The following is a 14,006-nucleotide window of genomic DNA, read 5'->3' on the forward strand; positions in this document are numbered from 1 at the left end:
ACGATGAATAAATACAGTTTTGAATTGAAATTAACGAAACACGTTTTGTGAAGACCTTACGAAGTTTCCAAACGATTTTCATTTATCGTATACATACGCTCTAAAAGTCGCTACGGTAGATTGTACAAGTCTCTACTACAAGAAGATATCAGGGATATGTTCTTAAAAAGATTGTTTAGTTCCCAAGAGGAGAATAGGCGTTAAACGTAATCTTTTCCACTCCTCTTATACCGAATAAAATTTTTAAGCATATTTTTTTTTATATTGTCGGTTTCTCGTGAGATATTCTACCGTATGTATTCATTGGAATAACTCTTTGTTGAAAAACTCTACGATCTATTGAAAAATATTCATCGAAACGTATTGCATCGTACTCTTAACGTTTCAACCCTCTGATTTTGTCTCGAAACCTATCGTACGTATAGGGAGGCTTTTTAAACAAATTCGTTACGGTCTACGAAGGAATGCAAGCTGTACACATCGGTGAAAATTATTAATCGAAACAACAATCTGCATCTTCCGTTCCGAATGAACGGAACCGAGATTAAACGAATTTGCTCGGCGCAAAATCTCTAATCCCTATTAGCGACGATAATTAGCGCGACAATCGTCGCAGTAATTTAATAATTGCCGGTATAGTTTGCGTCGTTTACTTTTGTTCGACAAACTCGATCGGCGTATTTTTGCGAATCGAGACTCAAGGCATTTATAAATTGTTGCAACGCCACTCTCTGTGAACAAGGGATCACTGCTCATAGAACGTACACCTCAGTCTACAAGTATTAAACCACTTGTAGAAAGTGAATCGAAAATTGTGAAAATTCCGTTGTTCAAAATTTTATACCGTGAAAGATATAATTATTGCGCGTGGATCTTTTGGAAGGGAAATATTAAGGGGTTGTGTCACCCTTACCCTAGGAGAAAATAGTTGAAGGAAAATTTCAATCCTTACAAATATGTAACAAGACAATGTGCACCCGGCCGTTGTAATTACGCGACTAATGTCTCGAGCTAACAATGGACCGACAGAACTTTCTATTTTTCGGTAACGTGGGTTAGGTTCCTTTTGTAGTCGTAAATAAAGTCGATTACTTCGATTGGTCCTAGTTGCGTAACTTTCGTTTGGGCAATAAATCAAAAGTACGTTATCTTTTAAAGTATCGCATAAAAAATACAGTGTTATTGTTTTCTTGGCACATATTGCCCGACATACCGGTCTAAGCGTTCTTCAAATAGTTTTCGTCATTTCAATTTGGTTTACTTTTCGCGTCAAAATCCTTAACCAGTTGTGTCTACGCTTGTGTATTTTCTATGATGTAACGAATACACGCTACTACTGTTGTTCGAAAGTCTCCGCGTTAATAACCCGATAAAAGAAATGTTTGATCGGTTAATACCCTGTGATAAGATTCTCGGCAAGAAAAGAACAAACAACAGCTATAGGAATTGTTGTAGAAACGGGAAGGATAAAAACCGAGTTCCTCGGAAGGTTCGGATCACAAACGAAAGTGAATTCGATTCGAGTGGAATCAAGCGGAACAAAATTAGAATCAACCATGTCGCGCTACGTCGTTTTCTTGGTGCTGCTTGCTATGGTGGCAGTTATCGGTAAATTCCTCTGCTTTTTCTAGACTCTTCGATTTATTGCCTCGAACGTCTCATCGAGTATTTGTTGGACGAGAACGTTCCAATTGTTTAAAAGTGTTCTCGGTTACACGAATCCTCTTGCTTTCCTTTAGATGCTCGTAATATGCGTTATTCTCACGGTGGGAAAAAACATTATTGGAACCACGACGACTCGGACTCGAGTAGCTCGAGCAGCAGTAGCTCGAGTAGCGACAGCTCGAGCGGTGGAAGCTGGAGCAATTATAGGTGGGGCAATTATAGAGGGAGACGCGACATTGAGTCGAAACTTCCCAAGTGTCAGGAATACGAGATCTGGACAGAATGTGGTACACAATGCGAACTAACTTGCGACAAGATAGTACCGAACATTTCCTGTCTACTATCGGTAAAATCAAAGACAATCCACAGTGATTGGAACTACGCTGGAACACCGAGTTTTTACGAAACTTATCTGTTTCAGCAATGCAACAGCAATACCGCTGGATGCAGATGCCAAGAAGGTTACGTCAGACACGATGGTCGCTGCGTGAAAGCAACGGAGTGCGAATCATCTTCCGATAAGTTGTAAAACATCCAGTGCTACGTCCCGTTTGAGAACTTCTATATTTATGTAACCATGTACGAAGCTTACGATTAATGAATACAATTTTTCATTGCAATCGTCGAAAGATACTTTGTCGAAACCTCCAAAGTTTTCCAAAAGGTCTTAACTTATCGTTCTACGCGAAGAAGGTATCGCGTTACGCGTTTTTCCACCTCCTCCCGTACCAAATAAAATTTCTAAGAACATTTCTCGCGAAATTCTACGATCTGCTAGAAAATTTTCACAAGAAGATATTGCGGTCTACCGTTAAAGTTTCATTCCCCTGACTTTATCTCGATATCTATCGCGTGTATCGGGAATGCAAGAATCCTAAATGTATGGAACGAGAAGGATGACGAGAATCGTTCTGGACCCGTGGAGTTCGTTTCGCAAACACTCGGTGAAATTTCGCAGAATCGCGTTCCATTGTTTCGCGTTTAGCGTTTCGCTACGTAGTTACGAGGACTCGCGCAAAATCGATACTTACCACGGCCCGACAGAACTCCGCCCGGACATATTTCTCGAACGCTCGTCTTAATTAGTCGTTAGCTCGATCAGTTTGTCACGTTGCCCTCGTAAACCTCGGACTTAATTTTACGCCGAAACTTTTCCGTTCAGCTTGTAATTAGAAGCCTGCATCGAATATGGCCTGTCCGGGGCTTCGTTAGTCTCGGTGACTGTGTAGAAACTCGCCAGGAGTTTTCTTCGAGTGTCTTGGTAACGGAGTTACCGTCGATACCTTCTTTCGAGGATTACGAAAAGAAATTTCGCACCATCGACGAACCGATCCTGCGGAATCGTGATAATCGAAACGTCGAGCGCCATTTTATTTAATTATCGGGGGATCGTCCCGTGTTTGCGATCATCGTCTTTGGTTTATCGTGACCAGGTCGATTCGAATCGTTCGCGGCAATCGAGAAGGGATCGCTGAAAATTTCATTCGGCAATCGGGAACGTTGATTAAATCACGCGATTGACTTTCCATCGGGTATCGAAGCTGCTTTCCGGTGTATTTCTCCGTGGGATCTGGCCGTGGGATCTTGGGGAGAAAAAGTCTCGAGGCAAGACGTTCGTTGAGTCGAAAACGAATTTAGCTGTCCGCTTTATGAGCGATATACCGGTATCGATATCAATTACGGGGTAATCGAATCCGCGTGTTTCACCGTGGTACGATCCAACGAAATTCGTCTTTGTTCGATCCTGTGACGCGGGAGGACCGAGTCAATAGTCATCGATTTCCTCGTGATCGTAAACGAGAGATACCAATTTCTCTTTCCTTGGGTTCCGGGTCAAATCCCATACGGTTTTACAAACTCTACAAGGGTGTCATCGTTGTTAAAACATTTTTATTCCATAGACTTTTTCTTTTGAAATTTCGTCGCCGCGCGAGGGTGCTCTAGAACTGTTTCTCCAGCTCGGCAATATTAGAACGATAAATATAAAATTTTATTTTCTTTCCTGGTCGGTGACCACCATTCGCGTTCGCATCTCTCCATTGAATTCGTATTGCTTACGACGCGATATAATTGCGCGAGGTCGTTCCTCGTCGGGACGAACCGCGCCGAGAAATACGTGGCCGACCGCTTCGCTCGCATCACCACCGACCAGCACGACTCGGTGGTTAATCCGTCGATAATCGGACAAGCGTGACAAACCAACGTCCAGAGGGGAGGATCCCGAGAGAGAGAAAGGGGGGAGAGGAGGAGGAGGAGGAAAGTGCACCAACACGAACAGCGAGGCAAACCGTGACACTGACTGAGAGGAAAAACGGTCGGGTCGTGACTAAAACAGCGAAATAGAAAAGGGGATGAAATCAGCAACGGCAACCAGTGGGGACGATGGTGGCGGCGGTGGAGAGAGGGGGGAATTGCTCGCGGTTCAATTGGAAACGAATTTAGTTTAGGAAAGAGAGTTTCCGATCGACGAACAGGTTGCGCGTCGGAAAATTTAACTGTTCGAAAGTTAAGTTCAAATTGTTAAAAGTTGGTTCGCGTTGCCACGGCTGCGCAAGGAAAGTCGCGCGTTCGATTTCGTTACGATGATCGTAATTTTTTGCTAATGCTCCCTTTCGACTCGTACAATATCCCGGTATGCGAAAAGAGGATGTCAACTTGGAGCCGATTTTAGTTTTCAGAGCCGCCGCCGCCGCCCCCACGTTGCGAATTTATCGGATCGATCGATACGGGAACTAGATAACGAGCACGTGGAACAGGTACCGCACGTGCACGTTTTTCCGAGGCGAGGAAAACTTTTAACAATCCAGCCGCCCTCGCGGCCGGGTCGCCCGCAGTTGCGAGCACTGCAGCTGCACTCGAACGATAAAAAGCTTCCGCGGACGCACGACGTCCGCAATTTTGATTCCGGGATTCGAGTCTACCTCGACGAATGTACGAGCCCGGGCACCTAACATCGACCCCAACAATCCACGTTCGCTTTGAAAATACGACGAAATTAAATTCGGATACGTTACGCGTACGGGATCGTACCGACCGTTTCGTACGCGAGGGTGAATTACGCAACGAAATAAATTTTAATTTCGTCCAGAGAGAATTCGCCAGGGAGCGAAAAATCTTTGCCGACTGTTGTTAAAAAATTGTAATATTTGTAAACTTTTAAATAATATTCTCGTCATTGGAGGTACAACGGCAAACTGTTAAACGTTTCTACGAGTTTGTATCGTAGAAAGCTGGGCGGTCAACGTGCGAAGAGCGCAGTGAAAGTGGATCGTCCCTGGTCGGACGGCTGTCCTTCCAATTGCACGAATTACCAATTCCCTCGAACCGATTCCTCGAAATCTTGCAGACGGCGAGCTGGGACTCGATGATTCTTCGTTCAGAGTGCGAGAAAAAGGAAGACCGCGACGTCGATGTCGAGGCGGGAAAGTTTAATCGAAACCGGCATCGGGGTGAACTTTAATTCGACATTTTCTCTAATGTTCGCGGCCATTTGTACTTCGCGACCCAGTTCCGGCTACACGAGGCGTTCTCGAAATTAATATCTTAAGTGCCCGCAGCATAAATACCGGCAGCCGGGCTCGGTAACCAGCCGCGATACACGTTCGCGGATTCGGCCGAGAACCTCCGTTATCATTTGCGCCAATTAAGTTCGTTCCACCTAACGCGACGATATTACCCTAACAAAGTGGCCGCACGTTTGTTTTCCGTCGTGTCGTTTAATGCCTCGCCCGGAATATTAAGGCGTCGCCCGCGAGACCGGAGAGAACATCAGAAACGCGGTTAAGGTACTGTAGAATTAGGGGATTGCCGGCTGCGCGCCCGTTTTAAACTCCATTATCTATTTATTACCCATACAATTTCATTTGCCGGAGCTTCCACCGCGACTAGTTAATAGGAGGTACCGTGCAATCGTCGATATTAAACGAGTAACCATTGTTCGATCCACGATACGCGAACACTCAACGCGTGGCAATTAGAGCCTTGGGAATATTCAAGAGGTCTTTACGGAGAATCTTCGCAAACTCGTTAAATGGGAACAAAAATTCTTTACGTACTCTTCGAGTATGTACCGAGATTTTCGATTCGAATAACGCGATCGATCCGCGACCGTTCCACTGTTCGCTGCGAGTTCTCAACGAGAGCTCTACCGCTTGCCGTCGGTATTATAGTCTTCTTTTGCGTTCTTCGAGGTCCACGGTCGTCCAATTGTCGCGCCGATGTATAAAGGATCGGACTGGAGGGACTCTACGAAGGTAACGCGACTTAACCGGTAGTTAATTTGTCATCGAAGTTCGAGCGCGCGAACTTGCTACGAACGAGAAACAGCTTTTCTCCGACACAGGTTGGCAGTTCCCGAGAGGTTTTTCTACGCTCGCATCGATTACGCCGATCATCCCCTATTATAATTGTCCCCCGGGGGCTGGGTTGTATCCCGTGAGGCTCGTTAACGCTCGTAAGCCGTGAGTTAGTATCGCCGGGCGCAGATAAAGGGGGTAGACGCGTTAGTTGGCAAAACGGCGCCGACCGGATTATCCCAACTTGGCTGAAAGCAATAGGGCTTGGTTAACCGTGACACGGCCGTGTGCAGCGGCATATTTCGATGTTCGCGCGTACTTTACGTAATTACCAACTATTCATAGGCGCACGATTATCTCGACTGTTCTCAATTACGCTCCTCCTCTCTTCCTCCGGTCTACCGAGTAATTGGTCTCTTTCTCACGGAGGGGTTTCGTCCGTGAATTAATTCGAATCGGACTGTAGCTAACGAACTACCGACAAAAGTGTAATTTGCGCTTCGATTTTGAAAAGCGTCGCGAAACTAGCACGGGAGTTCCAACTACGCGGATACTTTTCGATTCTTCGAGAAACGGATTCAACCCCTCGTTCGTTGGAATATTTATGTTTCACCGGCGAGGCAATTCCACCGGCTCGAGGGGAGAACGAAAAATTCTACCGTTTCTTTATTTATATTTCGACGATTCTTTTTCATCGGCTCGGCTACAAGAGGTTGAAATATTCTGTACGATGCGTTGCGCGAACCGAGTCGAATTAAAGAACACGTAGCCGCGGGGGGTAATATATGCGAGGGAGGATTACTCGGATTAAGCCACGAGCGATTGGGATGATCGTTCGCGACCCCTGTGACCAATTCAACCCCCGGTATCTCCATGTCAACGCTACGGTGTCAAGATAAGCAACCCCGTTTCCAAGATGAATGCGAGAGACCCGTGACTCCGCTCAACCTCGAATCTCGATCTTGCTGTTTATCGATGAACACGCTCTTTTAAGTGGACGTACCGATAACTTTTTCCTTCCAAAGTTTTTTTTTTCATTACCCCACGCGACGCAAAATACGTTAAAAATACTGAATCGCTTCTTTGGTCTCTTAGTTCGAACGTGTCGTAATTACGGTTTAGGTATAGCGGCGCAAGGTGCTACCCTGTTTGGATATTCATTAACCATTTAAATTTGGTGTCTCTGTGCATTCAAAGGATGCTTTATGTCGGAAAATACCGTTGTTTTATTTCGTCGTTGGCTTTTCTCTGTTCGTTTCGCGGTTATATGTAATAATAGCGAGGCGCATCGAAAAATTCCAGGACAAAGTCGAGCTTTTCGCCAACGCAGACCATCCGTCTATAGCGAACGATTCCGTTTCGCTAACAAAGCGTCTCCGGACGATCGAACGTCCTTCCGATCAACAAATTCCCGATTGGTAGCGTCCAAAGGGACGCGCGTAGCCAGAAAATAAAGCGGTCTGAAAATATTTTTCCCTGTCGCGATCTATATAGATATACGTGTACACGGGCCGAGCCTTTTGTTCCCGCAAAGCGTCCCTTTCTGGAGTCCGCTGGAAACTCGATTCCAGACAGGAAAGAGCGCCCGCGTGTGCGTACACGAGGCAGAGAGGAATTCCAGGCACGCGGTCCTGGAGTAAACACTGCCGAAGGTCCGCCTACCCGCATTCTCCCTTTCGCGGGGGCGTGAAAGACCTCGTTATTATTTTCGCCATCTCGTAACGTACGTAAATAAGCGGGTATATTAGATTTTCGGGGGCTCGAGGTCGGAGGGGAGCCTGTGTGCTTTTCATGGAAAATATCGTCATCCGGTATCCCGAGGAAGATTTTATTTTCGAGATTCCGATGATCGTTGCGCCCGGACAATGACCACGTCAATTTCTTTTTAGTCGTGGACTGGTAAAAATTTTGTTTACCGCAAATAATACGATTTCGAGTTAACGTTTTCAAAGCCATCTTCAACTTCTTTTAACTACGGAATAATCGACGGGCCAACAAAATGGCCTTTGATTTTTCATGTGTACGAAAAAGTTGAGAAAGACGTTTCTAGCGTAAAAATGTTCCATAGATCGGGACAAGTTGGAGCGAGTAGATTGAAGATCGAGCACGTGCGATCGAAAAGAAAGAGATCCCTCGACGGCCGGAAGGACGGTAAAGACGTGAAAAGTTTGCCGAGAGCAAGGAACGGACATAATTTCGCGGAGTAAATCGAAAGTTGAATGCCATTTAGAAACTGCGTGGTGAGAACCAGGGTCAACGCGGATGCTTGTGTTTTATTCAAGAGCCCACGGTTGCACTCCGCCTCGCGAAACAATGGTCGACGATTCTCCGTGGAGCACGAGCAAACTTTTGTCGTTGGAGCATGGATTAACGGCCGAAGAACACCAGCGACAAAGAAGTATTCCTTCCAGAGACAAATTGCACGTGCTTTGCGTCCGAAATAAACGAGGATCGTAACGGAGATAAAATGATAAATTTACGTTGTACTCTTACGAATGGATAATTGAAGAAAAGCAGTCTCTGTGGACCAAACGCGAGAATCTCGAGTTGTACGCAACGTTTTGTCGACTCGTGTACGTATCGTGTACGATAAATAAAATCTTCCAATTCGTTCGAATAAAAATTTAAACGGCCGATCCTAGTCTCTTTTTAAACTAAAAATTCTAATAGTTCTGTACTCGTGTGTAAATTTCGCTTGGTAAAAGATCGAAAATTATCTCTAACGATATTGTACAACAAAAATCGCGTTGTTAATGTTTCCCTGGCTCTCGTTGCTTAAAATATCGGTCTTGAGACTCTTTAAACAATTTTCGTGGCCCCCAAAACATTCGAACGCGACTTACTTTCATTGCCACGAGCAGATAACAAGACCTCGACCTTGTACAAATCAAACAATTATTATCTACGATCTTGAAAACCGACGACTTTGATAGGAAGATAAAGAAATTTCGACCGTGACAATTGCGCCAATGATAGAACGATGAAAATAACAAGTTTATTCTATGTAACTGCCTTACGTGTACGCAAATTATGTCACAATTGCTTGCACACTTTCGAATTAATCGTCCGATAAAAGAAATGTTCGTTTAGCTAATACCGCGTAATAAAATTCTCTGCGAGGAAAGAACAAACACCTGCTGTACAAATATTTCTAGAAACGGGAAGTATAAAAACCGAGACCACCGAGGTGTACAACATTACGAACCAACGTGAATTCGCTACGAGTGGAACCAAGTGGAAGCAGATTAAAATCAACCATGTCTCGTCTCACCGTTTTTCTTCTGCTCCTTGGAATTGTAGCAGTTATGGGTAAGTTCTGCTTAAAGGATACAGTCGTTTATGGGAAATATACATGCAATCTCGGTTATAACTGTCGTCTATTAAAAATTTCCTCTACGCTTCCCATTTTCCGATTGTTTATCTCTCCATCGAATCTGAGTCTTTTCGGACTCAGACAGACCTCTGGGTCGACGTCTCTGTCGATCAATTGTACCGTTAGAACTTTCCTTGGAAATTGAGGAATATTAGAATCTTTCTTCAAAGTACCTACGCAAGTAAGGTCAAGCCACGGGTGTGCTTGGATTCAGTGCTCGTCTCACAAGGGGTAATAAAGCCTACTAAGATTCGTGAATCTTTTTGTTTCAGGCGCTTCCACTAAGAAGCATCATCAGACGAACGATGATTCGAACCACGGCAGTTCGGACTCCAGCAATTCGTACCACGGCAGTTCGGACTCCAGCAATTCGTACCACGGCAGTTCGGACCCCAGCAATTCGTACCACGGCAGTTCGGACCCCAGCAATTCGTACCACGGCAGTTCGGACCCCAGCAATTCAAACCATGGCAATTCGAACCACGGCAATTCGAACCACGGCAATTCGAACCACGGCAATACGAAACACGACAATTCGGACAACGATAATTCGAGCAACGATGATTCGAGCAACGACAATTCAAGCAGCGGAAGTTCGGGCACCGACTTTTCGGACAACGATAATTTGTTCAGCAACAACAATCACAAATGTCACAGATACGAAAGCTGGTCGAAATGTGGAAGACAATGCGAGCCAACTTGCGGGAATCAGACACCGAACCATATGTACTGCAAAGGACTGGTAAAATCGAAATGATCCGTGGTATATTTTAGATTCGAAAGATCCATGTTTACGAAATCATTGATATTTGTTTCAGAAATGTAACAGCCAGACGGCTGGATGTCGATGCCAATCAGGATTTGTCAGAAACAATCGTGGTCAGTGCGTGGTTGCGGTAGATTGCCCCAAATCACAAACCAGCAGCCAATCCTCAGAAGGATGGTAGAACATCCAGTAAAACGTTCTGTTTATCTTTAACCGAACTTATTAGACCGTTAATAGACATTGTAACTGTAGATGGATTGTACGATCAATAAATATGGTTTAACATTTAAATTACCGAACGATGTTGCTTTATTTGTATTTAAATCGACCGAACGACAATTTGGCGACTGTTTACCAAGCTCTTTGGTGCACCATCGAAGAGAGTTCAGCTTCGCGAAACGAGTGGAACGAGCTAGTAGCGTATCAAAATGTCAGCCAATAAGAACATTAGCTCAGAGGATGACACTATTTTTGACAATTAATTTCCATATTAAATACTCGAATCTAGCTAGAGAGGTTACTCGATTTAAGATTTTTTTTAAGAGCATCGAGAACGTTCCAATTGCCGAAAACCATTTTACTTTCTCACGAACATATTTCGATAACAAGAAAGTTTTCGAGCGAGGAAAAATACAAGTATCCTAAACACGAGGCGTGGTTCAAATGCGGGAAAACAATGCGAGCAAACTCATCGCTACGACCGAAAGGTAAATTTAAATAATCTGCAACGCTTTAAACCGCCTGTAATAAAAGAAAAAACAACCAGTGTTACTGTTTTCTTTGTACTTATTGCCAGACATACTGGTCTGAATCCTCTTCAAATATTTTTCGTGCGTCAGAGTCTTCAACTATTTATGTCTATGTGTATGTATTTTGTATGATGTAATAGAGACGTTCTACCGCTATTGTTCGAAAATGTTCGCGTTAATTGTCCAATAAAAGAAATATTTGACCGGTTAATACCGTCTGATAAGATTCTCCGTAAGAAAAGAACAAACAACAGCTATACGAATTTTTGTAGAAACAGGGAGAATAAAAACCGAGATCCTCGACATGTTCGGCATCACAAACGAAAGTGAATTCGATACGAGCGGAACCAAGTGGAAGTAGATTAGAATCAACCATGTCGCGCTACGTCGTCTTCTTGGTGCTCCTTGCTATGGTGGTAGTTATCGGTAAGTCCTGCTTTCTTTGCACTCTTCGATTTATTACCTCGAATCTCTCATCGATTCTTCGACTTGGTTTTGACGAGAATGGTCCAACTGTTCAAAAGTGTTCTCGGTTAGACGAATCTTTTACTTTCTTTCAGACGCTACCACTAAGAAGCATCACACTTCGAACGCTCATAGTAAGAAGAAAGATAACTCGGATAGCGACAACTCGAAAAACAACTCTGATTGTAACAACGACAGCGACAGCGACAGCGACAGTGACAGCGATAACGATAGCAGCAGCGATAACGATCACAAGTGTAACAGATACGAGACTTGGTCGAAGTGCGGAAGACAATGCGAGCCAACCTGCGGGAATGAGACACCGAGTCATAAGTTCTGCGAAGGACTGGTAAAATCGAAACGATTCCTAGTATATTTTAGATTCGAAAGATTCATGTTTACGAAATCGTTGATATTTGTTTCAGAAATGTAACAGCGAGACGGCTGGATGTCGATGCCAACAAGGTTTTGTCAGAAACAATCGTGGTCGGTGCGTGGTTGCGGTAGATTGCCCCGGCAGCCAATCCTCGGAAGGCTGGTAGAACATCTTGTACAATGTTCTCTTTATTTCCAATCGAACGTGTCGGGTAGTTAGTAGACAATGTAATTACTGGGTAAAATATACGATTAATAAATATGGTTTTACATTTAAATTGCCGAACGGTGATATTTTATTTGTATTTTAATAAAACTCAGAGCTCAGAGATTCCACGATTTAAGATTTTTTTTATGGCGCATCGAGGACTTTCCAATTGTTCAAAAGCAGTATGTTTTACTTTCTCACGAACATATTCCGGTGACAAGAAACTGCTTTCGAGCAAGGAAAGGTACAAGTGTCCTAAGCACGAGACGCGATCCAAGCGTGGAAAGCACTGCGAGCCAATTCAAATAATCTGCGATATTTTGGACCATTCGTAATAAAAGAAACGTGGTGTTATTATTTTTTTAAAGAGCGTTTTTCGAACAATTTTTGTCGTTTGAATTCGGTTACCGACTTTCCGCGTCAAAATCCTTAACCATTTGTGTCGATGCTTGTGTATTTTCTATGATGTAACCAATACACGCTGCCACTGTTGTTCGAAAGTCTTCGCGTTAATAATCCGATAAAAGAAATGTTTGATCGGTTAATACCCTCTGATAAGATTCTCCGTAAGAAAAGAACAAACAACAGCTACACGAATTTTTGTAGAAACGGGGAGGATAAAAACCGAGATCCTCGACAGGTTCGGATCACAAACGAAAGTGAATTCGATTCGAGTGGAACCAAGCGTAACAAGATTTAGAATCGACCATGTCGCGCTTCGTCTTCTTCTTGGTGCTTCTTGCTATGATGGCAGTTATCGGTAAGTTCTTCTGCTTTTTCTACGCTTTTCAACTTATTGTCTCGAATCTCTCATCGAGACTTCAACTTGGCTTTGAAACTTGTCAAGTGTTCTCAGTTACGCGAATCTCTTACTGTCTTTCAGATGCTAACAGTAACGAACATCACGGTTCGCATACTCATGGTCGGAACAACGACGACTCGGATTGCGACGACTCGAGCAGTGATAGCTCGAGCAGCTCCAGCTCCAGCAGCGATAATTCGAGCGACAACCGGAAACACCACGGTGGATCGAAAAATCACAAGTGTCACAAATACGAGTACTGGGCACAATGCGGAAGACAGTGCGAACCAACTTGCAGTAATATATCACCTAATCATCATTCTTGTCAACAATCGGTAAAGTCGAAAATGATTCACAGTGGCTGGAACTTTGTTGGAAATTGGTGTTTTTACAAAACTTGTCTGTTTCAGAAATGCAACAGCCATTCCGCCGGTTGCCGATGCCAACAAGGTTACGTCAGATACAACGGACAATGCGTGCCAAGTTCACATTGCCCTAACCAATCTTCCGAATGTTCTACTGAATACGATTAGGGTTCGTCTACGTACAAAGAATGTCTTTTTTTCCCAACCGGTACACCGTTGTGTGTAAACAACTACACATATAATTACATTTGATCCAACAAGTATGTATTTAATCGTTAACCAAAATAAGAAAGTCATTGTATAATGTGTACGTATGTGGTTGTTTCTTTCCATTTGCAAATATTTATGTCGGAGGTTACCGTGTATAGTCTGCCTTAACGCGTTATTTTGGAAATAGTTACCAAGACCGATGTGAAATTATCCGTACATCGCGAGAGTCGAACCAATGCGATAGTCGCATTTCCATAAACTATTCGACCACATTTTTTCTTTCTTTTCGGAATTTAAAAATTTTCATATTCAATATTGGAACAATCGGTACATTTTATACGATTACCAACGGTTACTGGAATACATTTGCCCTTCGACCGTAAGTATCGACCGTAAGTATCGACGATCAACAGAGGCGAGAGTAGCTTTTTGGTTAAAAAAATTTCCGGGTGTCTAAAAAAAGAAGCGCGTCGAAAAGTTAGTTCTCCCGGAACCCGGTGAAATCTCAATTCCTGCGAACGAGGAACTGGGCGAACAGCAAGAAGCCCGAAGGAGGGTTGTGCAGCGACAGAGGACCCCAAACTACTTTTCCGTTCGGTATTTCAAACTCGGAACGGAAACGTAAGAATTTATAACTGGTGACACGTTATGGGCTTTCCCCGACCGTAAGGATTTATTTCTCGCGGTCGTTCTATTTTTTTTCGCGCGCCCCCTTCCTAACTCGCGACAATTT

The 14,006-nt window shown here is 43.9% G+C and overlaps 2 protein-coding genes across 4 annotated transcripts in view; one reads left to right on the forward strand and one right to left on the reverse strand.

Annotated features, from left to right (window-relative positions):
• LOC143145799 (spondin-1) overlaps positions 1-14,006 on the reverse strand; it is a 175,156-nt gene that overhangs the window by 25,589 nt on the left and 135,561 nt on the right. The gene's annotated exons all lie outside the window — the stretch shown is intronic.
• LOC143145460 (uncharacterized) lies at positions 9,218-10,280 on the forward strand. The gene is made up of 3 exons (XM_076308855.1): positions 9,218-9,449; positions 9,606-10,075; positions 10,152-10,280. The coding sequence occupies exons 1-3, from the start codon at positions 9,218-9,220 to the stop codon at positions 10,278-10,280; spliced, it is 831 nt and encodes a 276-aa protein (XP_076164970.1).

This window comes from Ptiloglossa arizonensis, chromosome 4 (genome assembly GCF_051014685.1).
Source record: "Ptiloglossa arizonensis isolate GNS036 chromosome 4, iyPtiAriz1_principal, whole genome shotgun sequence".
In the NCBI taxonomy this organism is placed as follows: Eukaryota; Metazoa; Arthropoda; class Insecta; order Hymenoptera; family Colletidae; genus Ptiloglossa; species Ptiloglossa arizonensis.